Source organism: Diabrotica undecimpunctata, chromosome 10, assembly GCF_040954645.1.
Source record: "Diabrotica undecimpunctata isolate CICGRU chromosome 10, icDiaUnde3, whole genome shotgun sequence".
NCBI classification, from domain to species: Eukaryota; Metazoa; Arthropoda; class Insecta; order Coleoptera; family Chrysomelidae; genus Diabrotica; species Diabrotica undecimpunctata.
The window spans coordinates 49,992,017-50,010,154 of NC_092812.1; the positions used below are offsets into that span (position 1 = coordinate 49,992,017).

The following is an 18,138-nucleotide window of genomic DNA, read 5'->3' on the forward strand; positions in this document are numbered from 1 at the left end:
TTTTATTTTTTGTACTACTTAAGTAATTACCTCGTGTATTACTTTGGCGAAAATTGATGTTGTTGTTCTACTGCTGTTTTCTACCAAACTTTTCATTTACTAAACAGTCAAAATATTTTTTTGCCCCTGCTTTTCTTTCATCTGTTTTTCTATTGTATATTGTACAGATTTCATACAGCTACTTTCGTTTCTTTTTGATTTTAAATTTTGAATATTATATCAGACATATATTTTCTTGCCATACTTTTCTCTATTATCTTTTGCTAGACTTCGTTTAACTACCTACCACTGAATATCTTCTAGTGATGTGACCACCACCTCCATCACAGAGATGTGAAAAATTAATTATTATTTAATTAATTGCGCGAATCTCACTTTTAAAAATAATCCCACTAAAAAATTACTCCGCAAATCAGCACATACTCCTCAGCTCGGTTTTAATATTTTGATGCCCCGTATTTTTGATTTATTCAAAAACGCATTATAGATGAAATCAGCAATTTTAACAACAGACCATGCTGCAAAATATACTTCATTAGAACTCAGGTAAAAGCCGCAGCCCCTTCACTGCTATTTCAAATCTAGTTTCATATATGAAACATCGGAGATTCGCCGATAACGTAATTTACATGAATAATCGTATTTAACACGTGGATATACATAATATATAGTATATAGTGAGTGTTACATGTGCATAGTAATAGTTTAGTGAGAGAAAGAGATAGTAACGCCTATATAGATAAAACACCTTTAAATTGTGGCCACTGTATGTATTAATAATAGGCGAAGGACATTTTGCCGCGAAGCGCTTGCGCGTGCTCGGCTGTATTCTTCTACCGATGAAGGTGGGCCTTTACTAGTGAAACGAGTAGACGATTGTCTGCAGTGAATTTTATGGTCGGTGTACGTAAAAATTGGTTATGTCTTAAAACAAACACGTGTAATACAACCCTTTAATTGTAAAATGGTGTCAAGATTACCTACAGTTTCATTTATTTTCGCGATTTTAGTGTGGGTTTGTGTCAGTGCTTCCAGTGGAAATTCGGATTTTAACTTTGAGCAGGGTAAGTTTCTGTTGTGATATTTCCAAGGGGTTTCTTTTAATCCTCAAGTGATAAATTATTAAATATCGCCCACACATTTTACAACGTAACCATAACATTTTTAGTCGCATTTTTTGTACACACACGTTTCTATAGTATTTGTTTACACTCCATATAGTTCGTGTGTATCTACTACCTACAATTTACAACGTCAAATCAGGTGATATATGTATATTCAGTAGTCGTAGTTTGCTGTAGTATCTATCTTCCAAAAAAATTTCCCTTTCTATAAGTTTTTATACTTATACATTACACTATAACCTAGTTTTAATTTGTAAATTATTTCTAATTAACACTGTTTAAAAATTAAGACCGGTTATTTATGTTTTTTCATTGAAACTTTCGTTTTATGTAGTATACAAGAAACAACTACTGAACAATCGTCATTTAAAATACATTAGTTTGTATATCTCATACAAAATGCAACAAGATATATTTATTTCCTATTTATAATGGTTATAATATAGCATTATATATATATATATATATATATATATATATATATATATATATATATATATATATATATATATATATATATATATATATATATATATATATACATGTGTGTGTGTATGTGTGGGAAATATAATTAATTTGTCAAACTTTCCTGCCAAAAAATTATTTTATACGCAAATGATCGTAGATGATTTGCATAATGTCAATTTATTTGCTATTCTAATTTTTGCAAGACTTTCTTTAATAGTCTGATTGTTACAATTTTGGATATTATGTATGATTTTGAAACTATTTTTTTGTGACGTATTTTATAACTATTACTACTGTTTTTAATGGGAAATAACCACAATTTCGATTAAAATTGTAGGTATTTTTCATTAAAATAGGTAGTTTTGAAGAAATTACTGGCCGATGATATAACAATTTCTTTTTTTTTATTTTGTTTCATATTTACTTGTTTTTTTTTATAAGATATCTATATCGACACACCACAACTATTTTTTAAATGCCACACGAATCGACGCTCTACCCAATCGAATGCTTTTTTCGAAATTAACCAAACAATATTTTATGGAACCGGCTTGTTGTCGGGCTTAGTTAGCATCGCATATTTTACCTAATATTGCTTTAACTTCGTTATCAATCTGATTTCAAAGGGAGTATAGTATTTTTAAAATTATATTTCTATTGTTCCTTGTGAGGAAAAACGTATTATCAATGCCTATTTCATTTATACTATTATACAGAAGTCAGTCAGAAAATATTAAGAAACGTTGTAATATCGTTGTTTTATCCATGGTCCTATCATTGTTAACACGGGCGTTACAGTCACATTTATTATCATTTATTTAGTCCATATTGTTACTCATGGTATCTAGGTTCATTCTTAGCTGTTAACTATTTTCTATTCGCCTGTTAAATTCAAGTGTTTCATCAATTGTAACTTTTGTTAATACCCATAACAGTTTTCAAATGGTTCACTTGTTCATTAGAACATTGTTTCACATTTTGTAGTAGACCGTGGATAGTCCATTATTGCATTATTCCAGCCCTTAAAATCATCAGATGTCCTATCAAATAGCTGTTTTAGACACTGAGCCTGATTTTTTTTAGCCATTTATTATAAACCAGTCTTTATAAATAAGTCGTACTGCAGCCTTGAGCTTCTTGTTTAGAGTTTTTTATGTAAACAGGAAGTAACCTATTTCCTTTCCAGGAGTCTTAACAATTAAAAAAAAAAGAATTTTGCAATAAAATAATTTTGAAAAATACATAAGAATCTTGTACATGGATATTTAAACTTTACTTTCGCACTTCAAAAATGATTTTTTACTGAGTTTCAAAGCTTTGAAAATGGCCAAATTCGCGTTTTTCAAAATTTCCAACGCTTCATTATAACTTGACAACGATCAACTTTGAGAAAAGTTTTTTTTTCTTTGTCCAGAATTACCCAAAAACCTTTGTCCCGGGCGAAAAAGTTAATTTTTTAAATTTGTATGAAAAAATTGGTTAGCAAAATCTCGACCAAGGTGGCCCGTTATTTCTCGCGGATTTAATATTAGGGACTAATTTTTGACAAGCTTGTTTAAAGAAACCTAGTCCGAATAATATTTTTTTTAACTTTTAATCAGCTATGACTCGCCACAACTTGATCATGTCTGGATTTGAAAAATAAGTGTAGATTTTAAGAAATTTATAAATAAATCAGCACGCTGCATGTTGTTTAATATTTTTATCCATTTTCCCACCAATCACTACGTTTCTCACGACAGTATTCAATGCAGCTAATCCATGTCTTGTCAAAACTTGGATGATATATTAAGCTGCAGTCACAGTAGCGCGAAACTCAGCTGTTCGTATAGTTTAGAGCCCAGCTTGTTTACGCGTCACCTAGCCAATCTTTAGCATTTCCTCGGCAAAATAAAATAAAATATGCCGCCAAATTGGGCTCTGTAGCCTTTTTCATTGCCGAGATATAGCTATGACTATGCTAGCTTTACTATAACGTCAGCATAACCATTGTTTCTCGGAAATGGCTGCAGTAATAAATTGTTTCGTGGCTTAAAACTTCTAGGCGTAAAAATTATAAATTTTGGTCTAAATTCGGCATTATAAAATGGATATGCTAACTTTACCGTTACTTTATCGTTTTCGTCATGGTTTTAAGATATTTTCTTTTAGTATACTACTAAGTAATATAACCGATATTTTTGAAATATTTGAATATTTTATCTGCTGCCAGGTGTATATTAATAAAACTGCAAAAATATGGGTAAAAGAATCTTTCAAGATAAGAAGAAGTTGAATGTTTTTCCATATGATATAACCAAGGTATTGAGTGAAAGAAGATAGATCCGTACCAGTTTTAGCTCGGGTGCATTTTTTTGCATTTGGCCATCGGTAGTATTTGGATGATTGGAAGGGATAAAATAGTTGTAACCAATAACAGCAAGAAGGAAAAGCTATTGTTCTTATTTCAAATTTTTCTAACTTAGTACCGACTCCCTCTATATATTTGCTTCCATTCTTCGCCCCTAAGTATACCAGTGACGTCGCTTCTGTCTTACCCTTGTTACTATATATCTTGCACCCCCATAATGCTCTTATCTCTTCGTTTCTTATATGATCCCATTCAGTTTTGTTGCTATACTCCTTAATATTTAGTATTTGTTACTCCAATCTCATAAACATTCTGAAAGAAAGGAACTTACCAATAGAAAACTAATATTTATACTTTGGAGGCCATAGTTTTTTGCACATTCGGATATAACATAGAAAAATAACACTTTTCCAAATAGTAACGACAAAATCTATCGGAAGACATGACTACGACTACAAAAATACACGATATATCACGAATACAGTAGCAATAGTCATACAAGAAAGGCACTTGACTACTCATTTATACAAGAAAGAAACTATGTACTCATTTGTCTCTACTGGCACCAACGTACTGTTTATTTATTGTAATTTATTACCCACGCCGTAGCAACATCCTACATGGCAATATATCCCAGTTACGATCTCTCCTCGGATAATTCTCTGATCATAGCGATAATTATAAGTTTTGTTATTCATCGAGAACCACCAGTTAGATTACAAAAACAAAAGACAAACTGGGAAGACTGCAGAACACACATTAAAAAAATAAATAAATAGATGCACAGATAAATGTTATATTTAAAAAATGTACATTTTGCAATGGATCGAGAACGAAGTTAGAATATTTATATATTTTATGTTATTAACTTTATACCATTCTTCAGTTGTTTCCCAGAATTCACCCCATTGAAATCCAAGAGCCGCGAAGGATTATTTCTTTTATGCAGCGCTCAATCAAAAAGGGCTTAAGTATTGACGTAACCTAAAGTACATTTTAGCAAACTTACATTATTAAAATCTATCGAATACGAACTCTAGAAAGTTGAGAAACACCAAACGTACTCAATAGTTAACAAGAAGTATTAATAAGAAAGCTTCGACGATATAGTTAAGAGTATTAAGAATATCGGGAAAACTTTCGTATTATAAGTTTCGCATAATTCAATGCAGTATTTTGTGAAAGCCGTGTTTTGGAAGTTCACTCTCAATATTGAAAAATGAGTGGTTGAAATTTCTCGGTTGATATACTTGTTTTAATAATTCCTTTTTCCGAAGTCCTTTGTTGTCTCCTTTCGTATTTATTGGATTAAATTACTGTCCACAGTGAATCAGTACCTATATCTACTTATGAAAATATATATTTATGAAAACAGGTAAAAAAAAGAAAAGCAAATACTTACAATAATTAGTTTAATTGTATATTTAAAGTTCTACAATTTCCAGGTCATCGTTAGGTCCCTGACTAGGTTACTTAACCACTAAAAAGATATTACAGTTATGGCTTAAGTATAAGTTTTGCCAATATTGGGTTAATGTTAAGTGTATTTTGATTGTATTGTTTATTGTACATTTCTTGTATTGTTATGTAATTATACTTTCAATACACACATAAAATTTAAATAAACTTAATGTTACCTTAATATTGGCATACTTTTTAAGTTATATCAATATGTCTTTTTTAACGGCGAGAAACCTTACAGGGGACCTGCCAATGCTCTGGATATTGTAGTTTGAAACCTTGTAACAAAGCTTTTCGTTTCTTTCTTATTAAGAAATGGTCTTATGAAAACATGTCTTCTTTCATGTAGGCATATTTTTTGTGGTCGTCCCACTTTCTCACTGGGGAGTGATCTTTCGCTGTTTTCACTATTTGCCCCTCGGCCACTTTGTCTACATGGTCGTTCCACTTAATTTCTTGTTTTTTTTTAACAATTCGTCAATGTTTACCATTTCACATCTGCCTCTTATGTCCATCCTTTTGGCTCTATCTCTAACTGTTTTTAGTAATTTTTCTGAGAATTTTAATTTTTGTCAGAATTATCTCTTGCTCTTACTGTGTCGGGCCTTAACAACTGTTTTTTAATTCTGATTTTAACTTCTTTCCTTATATTTTTTCCGTTTCGTCTCTGCTGTTGTTCTTTTCATTATTTTTGTCCTTTCTCTTTCAGGTTGTGTTTCTGCCGCGTATGTCATTATTGGTCTGATGACTGTTTTGTAAATTCTGTCTTTCATTTCTTTCCCAATATTTTTATTTCTCCATACTGTTTCATTCAGGCAACCTGCGGCTCTGTTTTCTCTATTAACTTGGTCTTCCAGTTCTGTTTCAAGCTTTCCGTAGTTGGGATCTTCCACTTCTGTTTCAAGCTTTCCATAGTTAGATAGTGTTATGCCTAGATATTTAAACTCCATCACTTGTTTTATTATCTGAGCTCCAATTTATATCTCAGTAAATTTGCTGTTATAACCATGCATTTTGTCTTTTTTGGGGAAATTAATACGTTAAATCTTCTGGCGGTTATATTAAATTGGTGCAGCATACGTTGTAAATCATCTTCACTCTGAGAGAGTAGTATTACGTCGTGTGCACAGCAGATTATTTTAACTTGTTTCCCTCCCATTAAGTACCCTTTTTTAGTTCTTACTTTTTTTATTATTTCATCCATGATTAGGTTGAACAATAGAAGACTCAGGGAATCTCCCTGTCTTATCCGATTGCCAGCTTCAATTATATAAGTTCGTTCTTCTACTTTTACTTTTATTGTGCTGTTTTGGTAGATATTTTCGGTCGTTTTGATTATTCCTCTCTTGGGTACAATAAGTAGATAACGTCCTTTAATTTGACCCTGTTAAATGCCTTCAAATCAAATGCCAAAATATAAATATGCCGGTTTGTTGTATTCTAGTGATGTCTCTTGCACTTATCTCGGTGCATGATCTTGTTGTTTTTCTGCTAGTATTAAAATTTCATTCAGTTTAGTTTGTTATCACTTTTAGTGTCATGTTTAATAAGTTAATTCCTCTGCAATTTTCCAGGTCCGATTTGTCTCCCTTTTTAAAGAGAGATATTAGGATGTTTGATCTTCATTCTTGTGGCATTCTGTTTTGTTCTATTGTTTATTGGATTAGTTTTAATAGTTTTTGGTCAGATCTGGTCCTCCACTTTTTAGGAGTTCATTCAGTATTCTGACCTCTCCTAGTGATTTGTTATTTTTTATTTTTTTTAATGCTTCCCTTACCTCTTCCCCCTCAATATTTATTTTTTCGTTTGTCGTGGCTTCTGGTGTTGGTGGTTCATTATAGTTACCTTTAGCAAATAGTGATCGAAAGTAGTCTGCCCATGTTTCCTTCCGAATGTGTTTTGTTTTTATTAGTTCATTCATCTCTTCTCTTTGTCCTCTGATCATTCACTATATTTCTTTGTGTTCCGTCGTGTTCCATCTGAATTATTCATTTCATTTCTCATTTGTTTATAGTGGTTATATGCCTGCTGTGTTTGTTGTGTTCTGTTTTATAAAAAGGTTTTCTTCTAATCTTCACATTTTGTCTTCAACTTCCTCTCTAAACCTTGTTATTTTCCTCTCTTCCAGTGATTCTGTTGCTGCGTTAATTAAAATTATTTTTGAGTTTTTCGTAGCTTTCCTCGATGCTATCGTTTTCTAATATTTCAGTCCCAGCAATCTTCTATGATATTCTTTTTCCTCATAAGTATTTCGTATGTAGTCCTTCGACTCACGATTTTTGTTTGTGTTGGCACCGCTCTCTTGGGTGTGAAGTATTTCATGATGATTCTTATTTTACATAATACTAGGCTATGGTCGCTACCTACATCTGCTGAGTTGAGGTATCTTACGTCGATTATTTTCGATGGATGTATATCTGTGTTGGTTATAACATACTCTATCATAGATCTTTGTCCACGGGTATTATTGAATGTATATTTGTGTTGGTCTTTATGGTCAAAAAATGTGCTGTTTATTCGATATATAAGTTCGTTATTCGTGCTGAAGTTTATCAGCAGTTCTCCATTTTTGTTTTAACATTCTCGTTATGTTTTTGCTTAATTGCGGGTATTACTTAATTGGCTATTCAAGCGTTAAAATCCCTTCCCTCTGACTTGATCTACTACTTGTTGTAATTCGCTATAAAACGTTTCACTTGTTTTTTGAGGTTTAGTTTCTGGGCCGTATACTCCGATGATTTTCAGGTCTTCTTTCTCCATTCTTATCTTTGCTGTTACAATCTTTTCTGATATGTATTGACACTTATCGATGTGGTACTTTTGGTGTATTAGTAAGGCTCCACCTTCTTTGGCCCCGTTTTCTTTAGTTTCTTCACTATAGATTAGTATGTGTTCACCTAATTATGATTGTTCTTTTCCTTTCTTTTTTGTTTCCTGTAGAACGCAAATGTCTATTTGTTTATCTTTCAGCACTTGGGTTCTTTCTTGGTTCGTTGAGTTGAGCGATATGATATTCTATGTAGTACTTCTCATCTGCTTTTTGGATTTGCACCTTGTCTTGTTTGGGGCAATTATCATATATTACCGTATTCATTTTCCTAAAAGTTATGTAAAATTCGTTTCTTCGTTCAAAATTTTATGTTGTTGACAATCCTGACTTCGAATCTAGCTATAAACACACATGCTTACGGTCTCTTGCCAGCTATCTGTTCAATGATCTGCGATTCTATGCAAAATTGATGATGCAATGGTAAGTTAGTTCAAGGTTACCATGCATTTTCATATATAACATAAATATGTCGTGGTTGTATTCAATCCATCACTCCATAAGCAATTATTCTTTTTTACGACAGATAGAGTTGCTAACCTCATCTATTAACCTTTCCAAGGCTGCGATAACTACGGAGCTACTGGATTCACCCAATAGTTACCGAAGTAGTGTTAGAAAACATTTACAGAAATCAGTCTAACGATTATAGCGACGTTTAATTCAAAATATCAATGAACTTAAAATTTTTCGATACGCATAAATCATAAAAAACAAAAAGCCTCCCTATATTCATATTTTATTTTTTCCTTTTTTATCTACTAAAAACTACATACCCTTGACAGTAATGTTATAGCCATGAGTTTTTTTATTGATGTTTATAGTTTTTATCATGTAAAATTTATCTTAATGAATGTTTTGTAACAAATTGTTCGTAATTATAAGGATTGTTGAATGGTTGTATAATTCATTTTTTTATTAATTTTATGTAGTAATATTTCTTCCTGTTTGCATAAGGTTCGTTTATAGTGTCAGTTTGTTTTCATGAGATCTTTATTTCTTATCAATTTGTTGTTTTTTGATGAAATTCATTCGATATATATATATATATATATATATATATATATATATATATATATATATATATATATATATATATATATATGTATATATATATATATATATATATATATATATATGTATATATATATATATATATATATATATATATATATATATATATATATATATATATATCTGTGGTCTTTGGGAGATATATGATAACTCCAAAATGCATGTTTTCCAGTAGGGCAATTTTAACATTTGAGAAGGTTTCTTAAATCGAACGCAATAAAATAAAAAACCAAATATATTGTATTAAATACTTTATGATATGATATAACAGATGTAACAAACGAAGTATCTGTTAACATTTCTGTTTTTGATATAATGGCACATATCATGTTTGTATCAAAAATATAAATAAAAATTTAAAAAGTATTTTAATCGAGTCACTGATCAAAGAGGAGAAAACTTAAATTATTATTGGTCAATTTTTTTGTATTGGAAAACAGTGCTGTGGAAATAATATGGCTTTACTACCAAAGTAAAACTTATGCGTCGAAATTTTTATTACTGTTGCTTGTATACTGTGTGGTACTGGATTGAGTGTGTTTAAGCGATTGGCAAAATCCATGATAGATTGGATCTATAAAGGGTAGTAGGTCGAGAATATCTTTATATTTTAAATAGTCTATGGGTAGAGGATCATTATAAGCTAGAAGTATCTGTAATTAATCGGGATCTAATGTGTATTTGAAGCCTATATCACTATCCTTTTTGTAATGTAGCCAAAATATGCTGTTCCAAAAAAAAAGGATTTTTATCCTTATCAACATTTCTTCTTATAGAATGCGTTTTTAGAAGTTTTAAAAATCCGAAAAAGTCAGTTTGTTTTATAAATTTTACGTCAAAACGAGGGCTCGTCATTTTAATTACCGATACCCAGTCCTGTGGAACTTAAATTGTGGCGTTTCATTTTTTCACAAATCTCTCTATGGTAGCATGGTCTGTATCATTCTAAATGAGTATAATCAGGAACTAGCAACTTATGATGAATTTCTTTTAGAGTTTCCTTTCAAATCACTGTAAAAATCGTCGTAGTCAATGTAATTGTAATTTAGCAACATTCCTGATAAGTGGATACCATCATGGGTCTCTTTTAATACACTGTTGGACAGGCCTGTTGGAGGACAAAGTTTTGTATCTTCGGCTATTTGTAATAAGTTTTTGCTTATCTCCCTTAGTTCATTCCCTTCCATCGTGTAGTTGGGTTCCTCTGCTTAGCTTATCTGTCGTTGGTATCCATTCCAGTAGTTGACTAGTCTATCTTCCATCCTTCTTGGTAAACCCATTTACCTTATAGTCGACAAGTCCTTTCTGACATTTACGACCCAAGTCGTAGTTCTTCGTTTCTAATCTTGTCTTTCAACGTGACACCTATCATTTATCGTTCCATTTTGCTTTGTGTTAGAGTAACTCAAGTGGTTTTGACTTTCTCCATCAATATTTATATCTTTTTCTTCTTCATTAAGATGCGCCTATCTTCACCTTTGATACTACTGCTCTAAAAATCGCAATAGAGTTACAATTGTACCATTGTCTCAAATTGTTTAGCCAGGATATATGTCGTCGGCCTATGCTTCTTCTGTCCAGTATCTTTCCCTGTATAATGATCTGCAACAACACATATCTTTCACCTCTCATGACATGACCAGATACTGCAATTTTCTTATTTTGATTGTATTTATCTCTTTTTCCTTGTTCATTCTTTTTAAAACATCGTTGTTCGTAACCGTATCGACCCAACTTATTTTTAAAATTGTTCTATAAGCCCACATCTTTAGCGTCCAAGCCTCCATTCCATATAATAACATAACACCTCAGTGTTGTACATTGAATTGCAGTTGGGGGTGTTGGTGCCGCCGGGGACTGAGGGCCGTTCAGTAGTTTCGTCTTTTATGGGAAATATTTTTTGGAGTTTTAAGCCATTAAAACGCCACGCTTGTCTAGTGCGTGTTGGCGAGTTGGTTTGGAAGTGGGGAGAGAAAAGGGTGGAGATGGGAATGCTTTGTGGTTGGACATGGTTTTCCCGGGGTTGGGAGGCTGGGGACTACATGAGCTCGCGTGGGCAGGTGTGCTATCCCTGAAATAGATCTATCCCCTGCCGGGATCGTAGAGAAGTGTCCACCCGATACCCCATCGAAGAACACTTCGAAGTAAGTGTTTGTAATTACCAGACTGTTCTATTGACAACTTCATCATTCTTCTATATTATATTCTATATTATACTTCTTCTTTTCCTACTTTTGCGTTAAAATCGCCCGTAATAATCGTGACATATCTCTGCTTTGCATTATTCAGGGCTTGTACATCTTTATAGAACTGTTCTATTGCATCATAATATATATGTCTTGTCGGAAGTTTGAGCGTATACTTGAATTACATTCAACTTTCGTGGAATCATTGTTAGAGTAATCATAACTACTACTGAGATAGGCATGAAAGAGGCCACTGACTAACATAAGTTCTTATCAACAACAATTGCTACTCCATTTCGATGGTTTGGATCATTATTTCCCGAATAGTATATTTTGGTATTTGAAATCTATTGTTCACCCGATTCTGGTCATCTGGTTTCACTTAGGCACAATATTTTGATGGAGTTGGGTTGTATTTCTTGTATGACGTTGTGTATGTTTCCGGCTTCATAAATTGTTTTAATATTCCAGGTAGCGATCTTTGCGCCTTTATTCTTTTTATAGGGTTTTCCTTGGTTAACGACCGGGGGCGCCCTACAGTTTTTTGGTTGTCTACCCCTACCGGACTTTGATGACCGCAAATCATGATCAGTAACTTGTTTTAACCATCTTGTACTAGCCATAATGATTGTTTTGTATAAAACTTAATGAGGTCGCTGGTTAAATGATATTCGATAAATAATAATAACGAAAAAATGAAATAATTTGTTTGTAAATCAATTAGCGAAAAATAGCAAATATAACTGTCAATAAATTAGGAAATTAACTGGTCTTACTCATTATTATTGTCTGTACAAAGAATATAGACTTACCCTTTGAAATATTGGAATCGTAGCCCAGGAAATCTCGTTGGTTCCACGTCGGGGCGCCGGCCGACGCTCGATGGCGAAGAACCTATCACGCACTAGGTCTGTCTCGTTTACTGTCTGAGGATGAAGTGTCGAGATTGCAGGTCAGAAAAAAATCTTTTGGCCGTTGGGTAGAAGAGGGTACATCAATAAATCACCCTATTGTATTGTGATTTAGAATGCAATAATTTAAGTTAATTGAGACCGTAATACGAAACCGTACACTTGTGTGCATATTTGTGACACAGAATACAAAGGAAGTCAAATTCTCCGCACTTAACATAATACATGAGACAACCAGTTTACAGGAAGCAATATATTTTACCAAAGTCGTTAGGATACAGTATTGAATTTAGATCACATTACAGTACCGTAACAGAAATATTAATAGTAAAAATATGAAAAGAAATAGTACATACTTTCCCAAACAATGATCAACTAGGGATATTCATTAAATATCTTTAATGTAGTGGTTTCCTCTTGCCTTCTACATATATCCTTACGCCATTGACCTATTTTGTTCCGTCTGCCCTCATCCCTCGTAAACATCAACAGCTTAAAACCTGTTGATGGTTAAAACTTAACTTAACCTCCATGTTTTTTAAAATAATCTTTACAAAACGATTTCTAAAATGGAAATCGAATCGTCAAAACCAACGTAAAATGTAATTTTTATTACAATCAAATTGTGGTTTAATCCCATATAAATCATACTTAATTTAAATATTTCTAAGAATGGTTGATTGAATAATTTGTATTATTCTGTATTTTATAACGAGTTGCGATATTGCTGTTACATAAAAAATATCAGTTTCAGTATCAATTTCTTTACTAATATAAAGGAATTATTTTGATAAAATCTTCACTTATTTTTTTTTACCATATATTATGTTTTTGGCAAAGTGTATTTTGTAGATAACAGTTATCTTTTTTTGCTTTTAGGAATTTTTATTTGAGATGGATCCCCAAAATATAACTGATAACATACCATGAGTAATCGTTGTCCGAATTTAAGATCACGCTATCTTTATAAATCATCTGTTGTGACATTTTTTAATGTATAACAACGCTTGTTTGTATTCCAATTTTTGAATATAAATAACAATATTTTCATTCATTGAAACCTTAACCTTGGATATCATGTTTTTATTTGGGATATTGTGAATTGTGTATTGTTTTTATTATAAATTGTTAACTCTTTAAAAATCATTACAAGCTAGGATATAATTATACTCCTGTGAAAACGATTGATGACACAGTTTTTATGACACAGCTGATAATCCTCTACGTAATGTCATGAGCAAGTGACGAAGAATTTCAAAATTATAAATAAATAGGTATAAAATATTATCATTAACCCTTAAGTGCCATGTGCGAAATATCGACGCAAACGATTTTGTATTAACGGTGTGCGCGTCGATAAGAAAAAATAAAAGAAATAAAAATGTAGTCAAGCATTTTGTGGATTGTGTAAAAACAATCTTGGCACATATGTGGTGTTTCGGGACATGCAGTAAATATCGAATGGTCTTGGCCATTTTTAGTGCGTAGTTTCTGTCTTGCTCCAGAGCGTATCTTTTAGCAGCTCTTAGACGGTGGTCTCTAAAAAACGCCGCGGACAGCGTAAAGGCTCGCTTTCCTACAAATTTGCCGATCGCTTGTAGCCGCGAATGGGTACTATGGGTAGCCGCTACCGAGTCATCACTACTTGAGTGTTTTCCAATAAGCCGGTAACGTTACTTAATCGTCGGCGAAAACAGAACGATGAATATTAGTAAAAAATCTGTACTTCTAATGTTATTGCATTACCAAACAGAAAAAAAATTTATTATTATCATTGCTGACACTTCAAAGTAAGTGCACGGCAAAAGCATCAAATATTTTTAAATCTAAGCAAGCAGAAAGATACCAGTCAATTTTATTAAAAAGACATCTTAACGAGTGTGAAAAAAATTTAATGCGTTTTTCCGCATTTCACTACATTTTGTTTGATATTATTGAAGGTGCATTAATCGGTCTTTTATTGTACGCTGAACGCAGAACGCAGAACGCAGCTTCAGGCGGTGGTCTCCAATAAATGCCGTGAGCTGCGTATAGAGTTCCGCCGTACGTCGCGTCTGTATGCTTTGTACAATAAATAAGGAATGCGGTCTTTATTATTCGCCGAACGCTGGGTGTAACTGCTGTACGCGGCATCCGGCATCCATAGTTATTTTCAAGTAGGGCTGGAATTAGTTTTAACCTGGCGCAATGAGTCAATTAATTCATAAAAAAGAAAAGACGAATTTTTAATTGAATTGATCAAAAGTAACAGGTTAATATATGATGCCAGCGATAAGAATTATAAAAACAATATTAAAAAAAAGACATGTTGGGAATAATAAGTGAAATAATAATTGATATGCCGGCTTAGTTTTTAAAAATACTATCTTTTTGTTAACTAATAATAGTAACGAATCCATAAGTATATTTTGTTATAATGGGCATTTTGTCACGACAATCTTACCTGTGATGAACAAAGGTATTGTTTTAGTTTATTTCTAACGAGTACTGCTGAAACTACTTCAGCACCATCTCCGACTAAAAACTGGCGCAAAAATATATTTGATCCAGGCAACTGTATGCCAGGTGGGAGGTCCCATTTTCAGTATGTCTTCCCATAACCGACTTTGAAAATATACCACTATCTCCTTTTCCATAGGAACCAATGTCAGTGCATAAAAATTGGCAGTCGGAGTCGGCGAATTGGGAGAACATTTTATACGGCATTGTTTCATCAATTGCACCGCAACGAGGAAAATTCCACTTTGACATGAAATTTTCGCCAACCATTTTTAAAATATCTTGGAGAAATACAATTCCGGTGTGAATTGTTCATTTGACATTATAAAATATTCAATAAATTTGATATCATTATTACAAAAGTGGCTCAGCAGTAAGTTAAAGCAACCTTCTCTATTTCACTTTACGAATAACTCGTATTTTCTTTAGTAATATCAGTATGAAGTAATCGTCATTCTCCTCCTTTCCGAGCAAAAGAAGAGTTAACAATGTTTCATCATCTATTTTTGAACAGAACAAGTTGAAAGATCGCACTCGACTGTACTGTTGTAACCACGTGAAGTTGCTGGCGACCAACAAACGCTGTAAGCGACGTACAGCATCACGCTGTACGCGGCTTACTGCGTTTATTGCCTTATTGAAGACAACATTTTAACGTTCCGTAGTGACTACGTTAAGTTGCTGGTGATCGACAAACGCTGTATGCGACGTATGGCGTAACGCTCTACGCGGCGTACGGCGTTTATTGGAGACCACCGTCTTACAGCGACTTCTAATAACTTTGCCATCTTTCTCTTCCACTTTCAGCTTATGTTCGGTGGTCGGTAATGTCCCTGAAGTATTTCGATCATGGCCAGCATTAGAATAGTGTAGTAAATTACTACTTCATAACTTTTCTCTAAATTTTACCACAGATAGTTTTTTTGATGGCTCTTATTGTACACTAAAACAATGAATTAACAACGGTTGTCCCCAGTAAACTCTCAGTAGCTATTTTTCTGTACCATTTTAGAGCCTTTCGGACAGTTAAAGAATGAGAAGCACTCGCGTCCGAAAGGTTTATAAATGTTTTAACAGCATGATATTCGTTTACAGGTGCTGCTTTCTGTCGCTGACTTATTTCTATTATGTCATTGCTGTGTGTTGTACTAAGCATCAGGACATCTCGTTTGTCCTTCCACTTGAACACTGTAATGCCATCATCACTCTCCGTTTCAAAAATTTGGCCTATGGTGAGGGGCTTTTTAGTAAATAAATTAACACTTATGTACCAATTTATTAGTGAATTAAATCCTTACAGAATCAAGAAGGGTTTTCATAAGCCATAATACTGTTCTGTCTGCAATTTATTGTTTATCTTGCTTAGTTATTTCTTTTCCACAGTATATTTTCGTGTTAATAAAGTTTGAATATTTTGATACCAAACTTATGGCGGTTACCCTTGATGCATTGCCGAAACTTTAGTCTTCCTTTGAAAGGTATTATCGTTTTATCAATACATATCGTTTTGGAGGGAATAAAATATTGCTGATATTTTTTACTAGCTTATCACTAAGACACTGAACACTACGCAAACGATTTTCTGAAGGACACTTCATTATCGGCAAAATTCCAGATTCAAAGTAGTAACTGAAATGTATTTCTCGTCATAAATTTATATACAGGAGTGTTATATTGCTCAGAGCGACTCCAGTAATGAGATGTAGAAGATTTTTTATCTAAACTCATCCATAAAAGTATACCCAAAAAGACGTGTATTTCAACAACGTTAAACGTTGTTTAACGACTACAGCAATAAATTTTTTCTTTCCGTAATAAATTAACAATAAATTATAGTGTTGGTCTAAATGGCACATAGTGCTTCGAGTCCGTGAACTGTAAATAGTAAAACTTGTACAGTACAACTACAACAATACAACTTTATAATAAAGTTTTGTACAGTATTTCAAAGTTCCATAAACATAAATTGCTTCTACTTTACTTAAAAATTTTAAGTAGGATACACAAGAAAAATCAACAAATTTTTGTAGCGGGTCATTTTTTAATAACAATTATTATTTTTGTTTGGTTGTTACTTCCACGGAGTTTAATGAGTAATGTACTTCCTGCACGCACTTCGGTATTTTGAGAATAACTTGTTTTCTGCCATTATTAGATCAGTTACTGAGGGTTCTTACCTCCGAATTCTTTATAACTGAATCGATTCATTTGAAATTTTTTGTGTTGGTAAATAATTACCCAAGGAACAAAAGTTATATAGTGCCGATGTGTGCTTCCACCCTGGGGGTGTTTGCCACCCCTTTTCGAGGGTGGAAATTTTTTCACTCGAAATAACCACGCTATTCGATAGAAGAACAAATTTCAAACAAAAAATGTAGTAAACATTTTTTTCGCTAGATTAATACTTTTTGAGTTATTCGCTGTTGAAAAGTGTAATTTTTCATGTTTTTCATGTGTCACGTTTTTCAAAGTTTTTTTAAGAATAGCTCTGAAACTAAGAGTTTTATCAAAAAAAGTGTAACGACTAAAATTAAAGCTCATAAAATAACAAAAAGATTTGCTTTTTAATGAATATTTTCAGTTCAATATTAACTGAGTTATGGCTGTTCAAAGAAGGTTTGTTTTTGTTTTTGTCTTTTAATACGAGTATTTAACGTTAAATAACGGAAAACGGGTACATTTTTCGACAAAAACTCATATAATATTTTAAAAGAGCTTGAAAAGACCTTTAAAATGAGTGGTGGTAAAAGTCCTTTGTACCAACTGTACGTGAGATACGATCAAAAAACGATGGGTTTCTCAAAATTTTGTAAAAAAAACGCAATAAAACTAACGTCATGTTCACTAGGATTGAAATAAATTGTTTTCCTTATAGAATTCACTTTATTTTAGCGTTTTTTGTATGATCCAAAAGTTTAGCCACTTTAGAATACCCAGTTTTTGAAAAAAGTATGATTACATTTTTTTTTGTAGATATTAAAAACAAAATCTTTTTTTTATAATAACTTCAAAAGTATAAAAGATACGTAAAAGATGACACAATACAAAAAAATAGATTTTTTTTCAACAAAAATTTTCATTTTTTAATTTTTTTTGTAGCTTAAAAAATAACGCAGATATAGTTGGTTGAAGTTTGCTTTATAGCGCATGAACCACCGGTCTCCGACCCTTTGACCCTTTACCCTTTAAACATGAAGGACTTTAGAATGTTTTAACATTCCTATACTTATAGCCCGTT

At 32.5% G+C, this 18,138-nt stretch overlaps 1 protein-coding gene across 2 annotated transcripts in view; it reads left to right on the forward strand.

Annotated features, from left to right (window-relative positions):
* Positions 1-601: 601 nt before the first annotated feature.
* LOC140451797 (low-density lipoprotein receptor-like) overlaps positions 602-18,138 on the forward strand; it is a 183,431-nt gene continuing 165,894 nt past the window's right edge. For both annotated transcript variants that reach the window (XM_072545654.1, XM_072545655.1), the window contains exon 1: positions 602-1,064. In XM_072545654.1, the coding sequence (XP_072401755.1) occupies positions 965-1,064 (100 nt within the window). In that variant the 5' untranslated portion in view covers positions 602-964. The remainder of the gene's footprint in view (positions 1,065-18,138) is intronic.